Source organism: Equus quagga, chromosome 2 (assembly GCF_021613505.1).
Source record: "Equus quagga isolate Etosha38 chromosome 2, UCLA_HA_Equagga_1.0, whole genome shotgun sequence".
In the NCBI taxonomy this organism is placed as follows: domain Eukaryota; kingdom Metazoa; phylum Chordata; class Mammalia; order Perissodactyla; family Equidae; genus Equus; species Equus quagga.
In genome coordinates, this window is record NC_060268.1 from 174,647,558 (window position 1) to 174,662,006 (window position 14,449).

Here is a 14,449-nt window from a genome sequence, read left to right on the forward strand (position 1 = left end):
GCTCATGGGTGTGATGGGTGTGAGAGCACGTGTGTTTGTGAGTCTGTGTGAGCATGTATGTTTGAGTGTGTAAGTGTGGGCGTGGGCTTGTGTTTGAGTGTGTGTACATATTCTTGTGTGTTTGTGTGAGTGTGTGTTTGCGTGTGGGTGTGTGTTGGGGGCAGGGCACATAAGCCCTTTGGGAAATAAGGGGCTGTTTTGCTGGCAGTGGTTTCTTTTTAAACTGCAGGCTTGTGTTGTGAATCGTGCTGAGTGAGCTGTGATGGGGAGTGGAAGGTGAGGGGGATAGACCAGTGCTTCTTAAACCATCTGTGGTGAAGGGACAGGTTTCTTTTCCTTTTTTTTGGGTGAGGAAGATTGGCCCTGAGCTAACATCTGTGCCAGTCTTCCTCTATTTGGCATGTGGGACACCACCACAGCATGGCTTGATGGGTGGTGCATAGGTCCCTGCCTGGGATCTGAACTTGTGAACCCTGATCTGCTGAAGTGGAGCACATGAACTTAACCACTATGTCACTGGGCTGGCCCCTAGAGTTCTTTTCCTTTTATCTTCTATCCATCATATCAATACTTTGTACAGTATGCTTAAAAATGAATTACTACAGAAATGCAATAAAAAAGACACAAAATGCAAGTCCCAATTTTAAATTTTTAGATGCAGTGGGCATCAGATTACCCTGTCACACAGCTGTGAAGGTTCCTGAAAGCTTCCATCAGTTTCTGTGGTGGTGGGGAGCCGAGTGGTCCCTGGAGCATGCTGTGCGCAGCGCTGAGCTAGACTGGTGGGGGAGATGAGGAGAGAGAAAGGAGGGGGCTCTGGGTTCTTAGCTGCAGACCAGCTAGACCCCACTAGCCTGTTTAAACGGAGAGAGACTTGTGGAGGGATCTTAGCAGGTGGCACGGATTTGGGGCCAGAGTAACAGGCTCAGGTTGCCCTTTTGGGGCCATGCTCCCTCTGCTGCCACGTGTGCCGGCAGAGTGGGTGCTCTGCATCAGAGGCCGTGGGTATGAGCAACTGGTTGGTGGAAACCAGCTTTTGCCTTGCTGGGAGCCCTACACTGGGATGCGTGACAGCTTCATCTGAAAGTAGCTTTGAAAATGCCCACCTTGTGGGGGTTCACTAATTATAGTGTAGATGTTTATATAGAAAATTATGGTCATCTGACTCTTCTCTCTCTTTTTTTCCAACAGTATCAAGGCACCTCTTGTGCCTTTTGGCCTGGGATGTCCCGGGAGGTTGGAAGGAATGGTTAAGGTGTGGTGGGAAACTGCTCTGGGGACAGATGGTGGCCTCCGCTGGCCTTGTGGTATCGGTGAGAAAGACAAGATCTGCATCTGTGCCTTAATGCTTTTTCACAGTAGTCTTTTAAATCTGTAATGTCTGATGGGCATCTCGTCAAAACCAGCCTCAGCCCCCTCCCTGGGGCGGTGTGCTGAGGAGGGTTGCTTCCTTGTGGTGCTGTGGGAGTGGGGGAAGGGACACTGGTGGAGGATGATGCCATGTCAAGGTGACCCTTGGACGACCAGCCTTTTAGGACAGCTGGGAGGAAGTCCAGGGATTGGCGGGTGCCTCTCACTCGCCATTTTCATGGTGAAACCCTTGAGAGGGAAGAAGCTGAGCAAAGAGGTCGTCTTCGGATAGACTTTGCTGTCTTATCTGAGTGGGTATTTATTTCCTCGAGAGCCAGAAGGATCTTTACAACTGAGCCCGGGTCGGGGGTCTTGTCCTAGCCCCGCTTCAGGTTTCTTAAGACCTCTGAGCATGTCAGTTGGCTCCCTCTGACCCATGTCCTTCTCCAGGCGGCCACAGCACAAGGCAGTTATCATTAAGCATCTTGTCTTTGCTTCTGTTCTCAGGGCAGGAAGATCCCAACAGTTTGCGCCATAAATACAACTTTATTGCCGACGTGGTGGAGAAGATCGCTCCTGCTGTCGTTCACATCGAATTGTTTCGCAAGTAAAGAGGACCTTCTTTTTTTTTTTTTCCTGCAACCTCTGAAGCTTCCACCCATAAATGCTGCCATTAGCAAAACATCAGAGCTATTTTTGAGACACTTTAAAGTGTCAAAGTGTCACCGAATATATTCCTACAGGAGGATAACGTTTCTCCCTAAAGATGTTTTTCCTGTTTGACTATAAAAATTCTTGACCCTTCTAGATGTTTCAAGAACTTCTGGCTCTGAAGATTCCCTAAGAATATTTTCTAAGTGGAATTTAAAAAAAAAATTTATTTTTAATTTTTTTATTGCAGTAACTGTGGTTTTTAACAGTACATAATTTCAGGTGTACATTGTTATATATTTCGATTTCTGTGTTAATTACGTCAGGCTCGCCACCCAAAGACTAATGACCGTCCATCACCACACACAGGTGCCCTGTCACCCCTGTTGCCCTCTTCCCTACCCCCTTCCCCTCTGGTAACCTAAGTAGAGTTTTTTAATGCGTGTAAAAGTCAGCCTAATATTCCATTTTTTAATGTTAAATAAACCCAGTGTGTAAAGTAACAATTGCTAGATGTATGTTGCTGTTGCAGAACCAATTCATCAACGTGTTGAAGAGCTGATTTTAAGCCATTTTAAGCTTAATGAGGTACTCCTTTGGGTTCTAGGCTTCCTTTTTCCAAGAGGGAGGTGCCCGTGGCCAGTGGCTCTGGGTTTATCGTATCCGAAGATGGACTGATTGTGACAAATGCCCACGTAGTGACCAACAAGCACCGGGTCAAAGTTGAGCTGAAGAATGGTGCCACCTACGAAGCCAAAATCAAGGATGTGGATGAGAAGGCGGACATTGCACTTATTAAAATTGACCACGAGGTAAGGGTGTTCCCCAGCTGCAGAGCTGAGTTCTCAGGTGCCCTGGCTAAACTGGGCGAAACCTGGAGAGCTCACAAGGCCCCAGAGCTCCCTGATTTCATGAGATTCCCAGGGAGAGCCCTGAAGCTGGGCTCAGCCTGTCAGGTGTGGACCAAAGGGGAGCAGTTAGGAGATGCTGAACGAGGCCTGAGGAGGGGGAGGGGGAGGGGGAGGGGGTGGGGAGGGGAGGGGGAGAGGGTGGGGAGGGGAGGGGAGGGGGAGAGGGTGGGGAGGGGAGGGGCTCCTTTAGTAAGCAGGCTGTAAGATCAGAGAGTTGTAAACATAGTATTTTACCTTTTTATAAAGGAAAGCAATAGGTTTGTAAAGAACTTAGTAGGTAAGCAGTGAAAACTGAGTCTCCTTTCCGTTCCTGACCCCAAGTCGTCTGCTGTTACAGAGTTGTATTCATTTGTGTGTTCCCCAGATTTTGAAAAAACCAGGACTCCCAAACTGGGTTTTTGCAGGGTTACTAAACGTGCTGTAAAACAATACTCCATACTCAAAAAAGTTTTGGAAACCTTGAATTAAAACAAAGCTAATGGATTCTTCTTTACAGAACTTCCCAGAGCTTTAATATGCTAATATGCACGTGACTTTCCTGCAAAAGGGGCTAGACTCCAAATTATGATGGTCTGAGGATAGATTTTTTTTTCCCAAAACTGAGACATATTGAGCTCAATTTGGGAAATTCTGTGTTTGAAAATGGTTTGTTTTTATTTAAATATTCTCCTGGCAGTCATTTTTGCTCTCTTGATTTCTTTAAGCAGGCTTCATACCTGAAATAAATCCAGTTCTTACTAGACCATCAAAAATTCCCACTTGTCGGTGCCTTGATTTCGGAGGTTTGGTTGGCTGTGTAGCGTGTGCACTGACATTACGTTTTCTGGTTTCTTCACGCCCTTGTAATTTTCCAGACTCCATATGGAAGGAAGAACCTGGGTAGGTCGGAATCTTGTTGCTGGCCCGGGAAAAGATCATAGATGGAGAGTTAGAAGGGACCTGCTTTTCCAGCTCTCTGCGTGACTTTACCTGGATGTGGGCTGTGAAGTCAGGCCGGTGTGGTGATGCACAAGCTGTTTTTGTCTGTGCTATTTATCGGGGCAGAAACAGGCTCTGTGCCTGGCGTAGGTAACTGGCCTTTAGCGAGGTTGCAATTGCATGTTATTTCTATTAGGTTACTGTGGAACTTCTAAGCAACAACGAATCTTTCAAAATGTGTTTATTGGTCACAGTATAATGATAACTTCTATGAGATAGGCTCAATGCTGGGCCAGGTTCTGCCTTCATTTGTAACTTTCACCTGATCTGCAAGATAGCTGTATTATCCCCATTTTATAGAGGAAGAAACAGGAGCTCAGAGAGCTTAAGGAAGCTCCCCAAGGCCACACAGCTACACTGTGGTGACATTATAGCCTCCTAAGCCAGCCAGGCTGCTGCTCCCTGAGTGCCCAAGCCTGTGGCCCTTACTGCAAGGATGGAGCCTGACCTTTTGGTGTGATGGGATGGCTGGACTTTAAATAGCTCACGGGAAGGCTAGTGCATCCCTGTTTAGGAACATGCTGCTAGAAAGGTGTCCAGGATGTGGTAGTCTCACCGGAAGGAGGCCGGCCAGAATAGTACTTCCTGTGGCCACATGCAGGACTTTTCAGCTGCACCAAGCCCTTGGAAGGCAGCCAGCTGTGGGGACTCTCTGCAGGCAGGGCGCTGATCTGACGCTGCCTCAGCTGCCCCCGCTGAGTAATTCCGCCTTTGGAATGCGTGGTGCACACCATGCAACTACTCCTGGCCTGGGGATATTCTTCTCCGATTTGGAGCCAAGGTGGAGAGTATATCCTGGTGTCACCCCTGGCATGTCCAGGCAGGATGTGAAAGATCTCGACAGACCAGCTTTGCGGAGTGTTTCTGACCTGACTCTTGCTGTGCCTGGGAGCCTAGCCCTGCCGCCAGCAGTCTGCTATCTGAGATGTGTTTCTAGCCCAAGAGAAAGGGGCTTGAAAATTTAAAGTGGAACTTATGTGGCTTTTCAAAATGGAATCGGAAATGAAAGGATATTAAATTGCAGACACCCACACAAAAGACTGGTTTCCACTGACTACACTGCTTTTTTTGCTGATAGTAGTTGAAAGTGGAGAGAGTCAAAGCGTCTCTTCTGGCTCTTTCCCTCTCGTTCCCGCAGTCTGATGATGATTTAGGAGGGGGCTGAGGCTGGCTTCTAGAGAGCCTCGGTTTGGAAGAAGCCTCTCACCTTGGCAAATGCGAATTCAGGCCAGCACACGATTTTTTTTTTTGAGATTTTTAAAATTTTTCCCTTTTCTCCCCAAATCCCACCAGTACATAGTTGTGTATTTTTAGTTGTGGGTCTTTCTAGTTGTGCCATGTGGGATGCCGCCTCAGCATGGCTTGATGAGCAATGCCATGTCCGCGCCTAGGATCCGAACCAGCGAAACCCTGGGCCACCGAAGTGGAGCGCGAGAACTCAACCACTCGGCTATGGGGCCGGCCCCGACACGATTTAATGCATGTGCAGGTGGTGGGTGGGGTGTGAGCTGGCCTTGCAATGTCGCTCTCAGGAACAATGAAAAAGAACCAGTAGGAATATTCAGAGGAGGCAGAACAGAACCAAGAAAAACTGAGCTTGAGGATCGAAAACTGTTCCAAACGGTGCTTGCCGTGTGAGGCCAGGGCCTGGCCTTCCCAGGGCCATTGTCAAATCCCAATGAAACTGATGTGACCACCCACCACGTACATGGCCCAATGGCTAAGTTGGTGGCTCATAATCTGGCCCCATTTCCTCTCCCGCATCATGATTTCAATTGAAGTCTTCTCCATTGCTTAAGGACAGCTATCGTCCTTCCCGAGCATGGTTTTTGAGCCACTTTTAATGAATGGAAATTACCATGGACATGGGTTGTCATTGCCTGCTCATCATCCAGCCCCCCTTCTTCTGAGGCCAGCAGCCAGCATTTCCTTTGGGGTCTGCTTCTCTTCCACTGGACACTGCGGGGAGCTGGAGGGGCCCCACTGCCTCTGGGGTCAAGAGGTGGACACGTGCCCTGTTAGACCAAGCAGGTCCTCCCCCTGGAGCGGCAGCTGGATGTCACCCCCAGAAAAGCTACATGGCTGAAGCTGGTGTAGCCCCTGCTGCTCAGAACCCCCTGTCTGAGTTCCTGCCCTTTCTGAGCCTGATTTGTCTACTTTTCCTTCCCTTCTTGGAGCTCCCCTCACATCTCCAGTAAACCCCTCCTGGCTTGAAGTTGCCAGAGACATTTCTGGGCTTGCAACCAAAAACCATTTTTTTTTTTTTTTTTTTTTTTGCTTCTCGCTGCTGAGCAGACACATGTGCACTCACTTTCCCTGCTGAGTTTCGAGACGGGGAGAACTTTTGGAAGAAGGCACACAAGAGCCGAGCAGCTGTGTCTTGCTTGGTCTGCTGCCCCCCCACCAAGCTGGAGGAGGAGGGTGTCCCCATGCAGGCCTGTCCCCTCCAGCCGTGGCCAGGCATCCCTTCCTGTGCTTCTGTCCTAGGATTTGCAGCTCCCCTTGCCATGGCTGCGCCGGCATTCCACACTTGCCTGGAGAGGGAATGCCAGCTGCAGGAAGCAGGGACAGGCAGTGTACATGCAAACATTTTAATAGAAAGCAGCTTTGAGGGCAAACTAGTTCAGCTTCAGATACAAACTGTTTCCAAATGTGTTTAATATGACACTGGCCTTGTTTGCAGAACATTTAAAATTTTTATCCAAAGACAGCATTTTGTCCATGTAGTTTTTTCCTGAGTTGTTCACAAAGAGAGAGAGAGAAAGGGAGAGGGAGAGAGAGAGGTAAAAGGAGAGTGATTTGGTTTCCTTTAGGCCAGAGTACAGGGTAGGAATACTGGGGATGTATGAAGAAGGTAAGAGGGGCAAGGTCCTTTGGATGCAGCTGTTTTTCCAGCTGTGTTGATTAGGAAACATGCAGGAGAAAAGCATCTGCCCCCCCTTGATGATTGCAACTTGCAGATCATGTCTTGTGTACCCTGCATAAAACCTGTTACACATTTCCCACCACGTACAAGGAGATCTTAACTCCTTACCAGGGCCTTGAAGGCCCAGCCTGATGGGGCACCCCCTCCCTCCCTCCCTCAACTCATCTCCTCCCTCTGCCCCTCACCCACTCCGCCTAGCCACCCCCCACCCTCCCATTGCCTCCCATAAACCAGGGCTGTTCTCCTGAGGGTCTTGGCCATCCCCTCCCCTGGCGTATCTCACTCCAGCTCCTCCAGAGTTGACTCTCCCATCCTTTGGGGCTCGGGTTAAATTCTGCCTTAGACAGCCCTTCCCTGATCCACTACCCAAGGTAGCTCCCCATGTCCCAGTACCCCCTCTGCCCATCATTCTGGGGACACATCACCCCAGAGATGATCACCTTGTGCTGATCATTTTTCCCTCCTCCTCTCTTTACATAATTTACAATTGTCTTATTTATTTGTTGATTTAAGTTTATCTCTGCTTCTGGAGTGTGAGGGACACGCCTGTCTTAGTCACTTCTCAGGTAGGAGATGCTCGACAACCCCACCCCGAGGATGAGTCTCAGAGCCCCCTGCTCTGTGGGTGCTGGGCGGGGAGGCGCTGGGGCCTGGTGCTGTGAGCTCCTCTCTCCTCTCGGATGGGGAGATGAGCCTGCCACAGGCTGGCTGCAGAGCCCTCCCTGTCCCAGACTCTCGGCCCGCCCTCATCTGATCCCAAGGGCCGACTGGGGCTGGATGGGCGGGTGGCTCTGCGGGGCTGTGGTAGCTCTGTGGTCTCTGGGAGCTCAAGGCGCTGGTGAGGTTTCCTGTGGGCGCTTTCCCCTGACGCCAGCAGCCAGGGCAATATTTGGAAGTCGCCTTGTGAAGGCTTGTGAGGTGGTTTTCTTCCCTCCCCCCGACCCCAGCCTACATCCGTCCATGGCCACCTTCGGGCCAGTTGCCACCTTCAGACCTGTTTGAAGTGGCTGAAGAGGGAGACCTCTGGGCTCGGGGCTGCTTTGTTTTCAGAGGGGCCTTTTACTGCTGAGCTGGCTGAACCAATGATCTCCATGAGGTTCAGATATTGGGTCGCTTCGGGAGGGGACCGAGGGGCCTGGGGCCTTCCATGCACACGTCCTGGGAGCCACTGAGCTGGCTGCGTCTGCTCCAGGCCTCTCTCAGCATCGGGCCGAGTGTGTGGTGAATCTGCTTTGAGTTCTGAGTGAGGAGGGTCCCGGTGGCCCCCCGGGGGCGGTGGCGGGGGGGGGGGGGGCAGGCGTGGCCAGGTGCTGGGTGTGACTCATGACCCCCTGCCTGCCGGCAGCCGGTTCTCCTCAGGCAACCCGCTTGTCAGAAGCGCTGACTAAGCCGCCGGAGCTTGTCCAAAAGTGCATCAGATAACACAGAGCCCGTGCTGGAGCGGCTTCCCATCTTCTGGAGTCTGTCACTCAAACTCATAAAGCACTGGGAGCCTGGAATTCGGACTGCGCCACCATAGTTACCCTCTCAATTTGTTTCTGTGTTTTTCCATTTTGGAGTCTTTCTCCCCACTCCCTCCTCACTGGCCTTTTTGTGGTCTCCTTTCTCTCCCTGAACTTAGAGGGCCGCCATCGCATTTGCTGAAGAGGCCACAGACCCTGCTGATGTTGTGTAGCTCCTATTATCGTATTGATTTTTACCATTTTTAGGGGGTGGGAATCAATATTTCATTAGGTGATGTAAGTGCAGACGGCAGAGTGGAAGCGGCAGTTGTTCCTCTGTGCCAGCCTTTGTCCAGAGGCTGATGAGGACATGGCTCCTTATTGTTCTGATTGCAGCTCCTTCTGGAATGTGAAAATGTTTCAGTTCCCCAGACCATCAAACCCAGAGCCCTTGTGTGTTCTCTGGCCCAGTTTCAAGAACTTAGATGATTGTTGAGGAAATTCTTTGGCTGTGTTTTTCTCTTAATATGGTAATGCCTTTTTTCTCTTTGGCGCTCTCTCTTCAGGGAACTGGATTAAGACTATTATTTATGGTTCTGACAAAGCAACTCCCAGGGTGTTGGGGCTGAGTCTGTAGATCCCCCATCCGGAATGTCTCCTGTGCCCTTCACTTGTTCCCTTTGAGTTCAGTGAGTGTGTAACACTGTGTTAGAGTCCATCGTTGACCACCTGTGGCCTGCAGTCCAAACCTGGCCCTCGATCTGTTTTTGTAAATAAAGTTTTATTGAAACGCAGCCGTGCCCATTCCTTTACATAGAGTCTGTGGCTGCTTTTACCCTACAACAGCAGAGTTGAGTAGTTGGGATGGAGACCAGATGGCACTTGAAGCCAAAAGTATGTACTTTTTGGCCTTTCACAGAAAAAAGTTTTCCAACCCCAGTGTGAGATGATTAACACCTTGTCCTAGAGGAGCTGAATGTGCTGGGAGCTAAATATGCTCATGAGAGCCAAGCGAGGTGAAACGCTAGGTGAGCAAAAGCGGAAGGACAGGGACGCTGATTTCGTTTGTTCCTTCTCTTGGAGGGGATTGTGCTTCTTTGCTGACGATGATGCTTAGGTCTTGCTGGATTCAGCAGAGAGAGGCCTTTTTTTTTTTTGCCCATTTCTTGTAATATCAGTAGAGAGGAATTTACATGAATTCCAAGATAATTTGCAAATTATTATCCAGTTTTAAATCCTAATGATCTCTTAAGCTCTGGTTTGTTCATTCGTTCAGTTATTCCTTATTCATTGACTATAAATATTTATTGAGCATCTGTCCTGGCCAGACATGTGTTAGGTGCTGCGGCTGTCTCAGCGATGGGCGAGAGCCGTGGAGCTGATCGTCTAGTGTGGGATACTTGAAGAAATCTGGTGATAAGTACAAAGAAGGAACAAACAGAGCAAGAGATAGAAGGCAGTGGGGGCTGGGAGACCTCTATGCTCAGTGTAGATAGGGAAACTTACCTGAGGAAGTGACATCCACGTTGAGATGGGAAGGACAGATAGAGCCAGCCCAGGGGAAGAGTGGGCGGCCCAGAGTTGCTTAGTTCTCCTTTTCTGCCCAGCCTGGAGGACCTGGACCTTGGACCAAGTGCGAACTTATTTCCCAGAATTTATGAGAGTCCTCCAGAACACAAGCCAATGTTTCTGGTTAGCTGGTTCCTCTGCATATGGTCTGTGTCTCTTATTGGCCTTGGTTCTTTGGGGTTCCTGGTCATCCTCTGGAAAGCTCCAATTTCTTATGTAGTCCATCTCGTGAGAGTCTAAAAGTGCAAAGGATTCATACTGAGCCGGTCACCCCTCATTCATGGATGCAGTTTCCCAAAACTGGTTTCCTAAAACCATCCAGAGCACTTTGGATGGCAAGGGAGAAATAAGACATTCTGATGAATTGAGGACTGATTATTCTAATAAAAGTGCTAATTAACAAGTCACTTTTGTTAATTAAGGCACCAGAATCTGATAATGGGAATGTGTGAGTCATCGTATTTCCCTCTTTGCTTTGGCTACGAGGCATCTCATAGAAGTCATTGGCCCTGTGGTTAGATAATTCTCTATGCCTCCATTTTACGTCATGAATATATATTAATGAACTTATAATATGCCTGGTGTCATTGACCATCTCAAATTATGTCTATATAGAGGAGGTTATACATCTTTTAAAAATTTTAAAAATAAATTTGAAAGAAATGATATATTTTGGGCAACTTCTGCGTATATGGGGCCGCACAGTGCTAAGTGGTCATGGGTAATGAGGACCAGCGTGCCTTTGGTTCAGTTCAGCAGACGCTGAGTGGCGGCTCTGTGCTGGGTGCTGAGTCTACTGAACAGAGTGAGACCACAGCTCTTCCCTTTGGGGAGTTGATGGGTATAAGCTGCTCCCTTTGCCTCCCTGAGCCCCAAGCCTGCAACCTTACAGACAGCTGAAAACCAGGCTTCATCCAGAGTCAGTTACCCAGACTGAAACGCCAGGCCTTGGCTAACCCCACTTATTAGGCTAACCCCACTTTTAAGATCCCGATAGATCTTTTTTTTTTTTAATTGAAGTAACATTGGTTTATAACGTTATATAGATTTCTGGTGTACATTATTCTATTTTGATTTCTGTGTAGAGTACATTGTGGTCACCTCTCAAAGTCTAATTGCCGTCAGGCACATGTGTACCATGACTGATGGATCTTTTAAGATCTGCTTTGTTCATTCTTTCATTTATTCACTTTCACATTCATTGATTTTCCTAAATACTTATTTTCCAAACACTGTTGGCCACACTGTGGTAGCAGCATTGGTCGAGTTGAAGTAAGTGGATGCAAGTGGAAGGATCAGCGGCTGACGAGTGGAGAAGGCAAGAGTTACACTTGACGGAGACGCTGTTTTTCCTCCTCTGGATGCCACAAAATATGTACAATCTGTGGGAGCCGTTGGGCTCCCGCACACAGCTGTTGACATTTTGTGGTTTAAACAACAAGAATAAGGGAACATTTGAAATGCCAGCATTTCGTGATATACTTAAAGGAGACTAAATATTATGGTGGTGTTCATAAACAGCGAGGAGCGAGGCTGTTTTGTTTTTCGTTTCCTCTTTCTCTCTCTCTCCTTTGTTTTTGCATAACCATCTTCTATTCTTTTTCTCGTTCTTTCTCCTCCATCTCCCTACTTCTCTTCTCTCTCCCCCTTGACCTTCTACCCCCCTGCCACCCTCCCATTCGTCCCACCTCTTCCACCTCTGCTGTCCCTATTCAGCAACAACAGTATGTCAAGTGGGAAATGGATGGTGGGCGCCTTGATGACCCCGTTCTTCTGAGTTCTGTGTGTGTTGGTGACCTCAGTGCCATGGAGCAGATCCTGCCTGCCCTGGCCTCTGCCCTGTGGTCTCACCCTCTGCAGCCACCCTCCCTTGGCCATCCCTTGACCTCCACCCTCTCTAATCTGCATCCCAAGCATCTTGCTCTTGCTCCACCTCCTCCCCTGGCATGGCTGCTTTATGGGTGTGTGTCGTGTGCGGGCACGGGCCTTGTGCTCAAAAGGGCCCCATAGTTGGGGGGTTTATGCTCTGGGGTTGATATCTTAATTTCATCTTGGAATTTGTGTTGTGTAAGTGAAATCCAGTGGAGTCAGTGGAGTGTGTGCCAGGGGCTTGGAGCCTTGACTCACACAATGGTCTTCCTCCTGCCACCTCTGCACCTCCCCAGGACGGGGTCTCAGCTCCCTGCTCTCCTGTCCCCTGGACCCCTGGCCACAGGAAGCAATCACTGCCATCCTCTGTCCCCCAGGGGGTCTGCACATGCCATGGAATCTGGGGGCAGCGAGTGGTGGCAGGGCTCAAGTGGACGACCCCATGGGGTGTTCTGTCGCAACTAGGCAGGGCCAGGCCTCTTCCACTCCGTCCAGGTACCTAGTGCATCCTGCTTGGAAGGAAGTTTCAATGCCCTTGGGGATCATTCATCCTCCTTGGGTTGGGGGATGGGCCCTTGGAGTGGGGTGATGCCTGGCTCGACTTCCCCACCCCTAGCCAGCACAATGTGTGGGTCCATCTGGTAGCTGGTGGGCAGAGCACTGAGCCTGAGGCCCTGAGTGTCAGACTCAACCTGGTGAGTATCTTTGTGTCCCAGGGAGTGTGACACTAAACAGCAAATATGAAACATCATGACAGGTCGAGAGAGAGAATGTGGAAGAAAAGAAAAAGCTTTATGTTTTAGTACCTTGAACGGCACTTTTTACGCACTTTCTGAACAAGAGGTTTGCATTTTTCTTTTTCCTTGGGCCTCACAAATTATGTAGCTGGTCCTGTCCCTAGTAACTCAACTCTAGCAAATCTGGTTCATCTGGGTCCACAGGCTACTGTCCCTCACCCCCTCGGGGGCTCACGTCCCTCCTGACTCAGGCTGGGTCACTGTCTCAGGCGCATCTCAGATGCTGACACCCCCCGGAACGCCTCTGCGGCCTGGTTTCTTCTTAGGCCTGTGAGCTCCCTGGCACTGCCTCTTGCTGGGGATGGGGGATGTGCTGTTTTCCCCACTGTATATTTTTTAAAGAAAATGAAAGGTTAGCATAACTGTTTCCAGAGGCACATTGAATCACTCAGTTGAGTCACAGCCAGTTGGTGCAATATTGGCTTTTGAAGCAAACTTCAGCCGACTCCCAGGACCAGGCTGGAAGCCCCAGCCCCTGGAGCACGAGTGTGCCGGGCAGCTGGTGGATGCGGTGGCTTCTGCAGATTCAGCAGAAAAACCATTTTTGTAACAGGAATGGTTTATACTTTTCAAGAAAGAGAAAGACGTAGTTGACTAGTCTCATTAAGTTAAAAAAAATTTGCCCATTTTTCCTTTAGTATAATTGGTTCATCTTATTGCCCTTTTCTCCAAGCTTCAGGGAATGAGGTTGCAGTGAAATGAGCACTCGGGCTGTTCGGCAAAACCCAGTGCGGCCAGAAGCTGAAATGCTGGTGGGTTATTGCTTTTGGGTCCTCTCTGGCTGATTAGTGGCTGAGCCAGCATCCGGAAAATTCCAGGAATCCCCCCTCCCCTTGCGGCTGTAGGAGTTGGCAGGGATTAGCTGACCCCCTTGGGGAGTTGTGTGCACAGAGATTTGAAGGGCTCTGATACCTGTTTTGATCTTACTAATTTAACTGTTGTCTGATAATAGGTTTTTTGGAACTCTACCAGGCCTTCTGGAAAGAGCCCTAATTGTCAGCTGGAATGACCTTGGACGTCACCAGCTCAATTCCCTTATTTTAGAAGCGGTGAAACCAAGACCCAGAGAAGTCAATCAAGTGGCCCAAGGTCATGGAGTGAGTCAGTACAGGACCAAGACCAAACCCAGATGTCCTGCTGCGTGGGACAGTGTGCTCCCAGGGTGTGTGGAGGCCGAGGTGGCACTGAGTGTGCGCGTGTGCGTGTGTCTGTGTGTGTGTGCACGCATATGTGCATTTTGTCTAAGTCTTCACTTCTGTACCACCCTTGGTTAATGCTGGAGAATAAGCCCGAAGCAAGCCCTCAGCCCGGGGGGCATTACTCAGCACAGACCCAGCTTTTCTTCCCTGGGAGAATCTGGCAGTTGTGACTCATCTTCAGCAGAAGCCCAGGCCACATGTAGAGCCCACGAAGCAGGCGGGCCACACAGGCCCCAGCCCGGGCTGTCTGAGGATAATCTGGGCTCCTACCATTGGAGAAACAGCACGGCCTGGGCCCTCACCCTGAGGACACATGAGCTCGGTTCCTCTGGCTGGCCTCTATTCTGATTTTTCTTCGACGCCCCCATCGTCCTGTTGTGTGTCACTTCTGCTCCTGCTGCCTGCCCTTGTGACACAGTCCAGGCACAAGACAGCTCTTTCTTGCTGGCCGGCTGTGTGCCCTGAGCCTCTGGGCAGAATGGGCTGGCGAGAAGTACACCTGGACTGAAGATGGCAGGGACTCCAGTCCCGGTACTGCCCCCACCTCGCTGTGGGACCGTCAGTGTGCTGGTGAGTGGATGGGTATGATGCCTGTCCTATCTGTCCCACAGAGCGGAGGTTTCAGAGGCCAAGGGACTGGCAGAGCACGGGGCACTGGCCAGGCTCTGCTCGGACCGCTTTTATCTTGTGCTGACCATTGCTTTCCTTTGAAGCCGACGTCTCCTCTTGCCCCAGGCCCCAAACAACCCTGCATGAA

At 49.8% G+C, this 14,449-nt stretch overlaps 1 protein-coding gene across 1 annotated transcript in view; it reads left to right on the top strand.

Annotated features, from left to right (window-relative positions):
- The window catches only part of HTRA1 (HtrA serine peptidase 1), a 51,598-nt gene that overhangs the window by 23,861 nt on the left and 13,288 nt on the right, over nt 1–14,449 (top strand). Inside the window, exons 2-3 of the mRNA XM_046653720.1 lie at nt 1,858–1,957; nt 2,609–2,813. Coding sequence (XP_046509676.1) covers nt 1,858–1,957; nt 2,609–2,813 — 305 coding nt within the window. The remainder of the gene's footprint in view (nt 1–1,857; nt 1,958–2,608; nt 2,814–14,449) is intronic.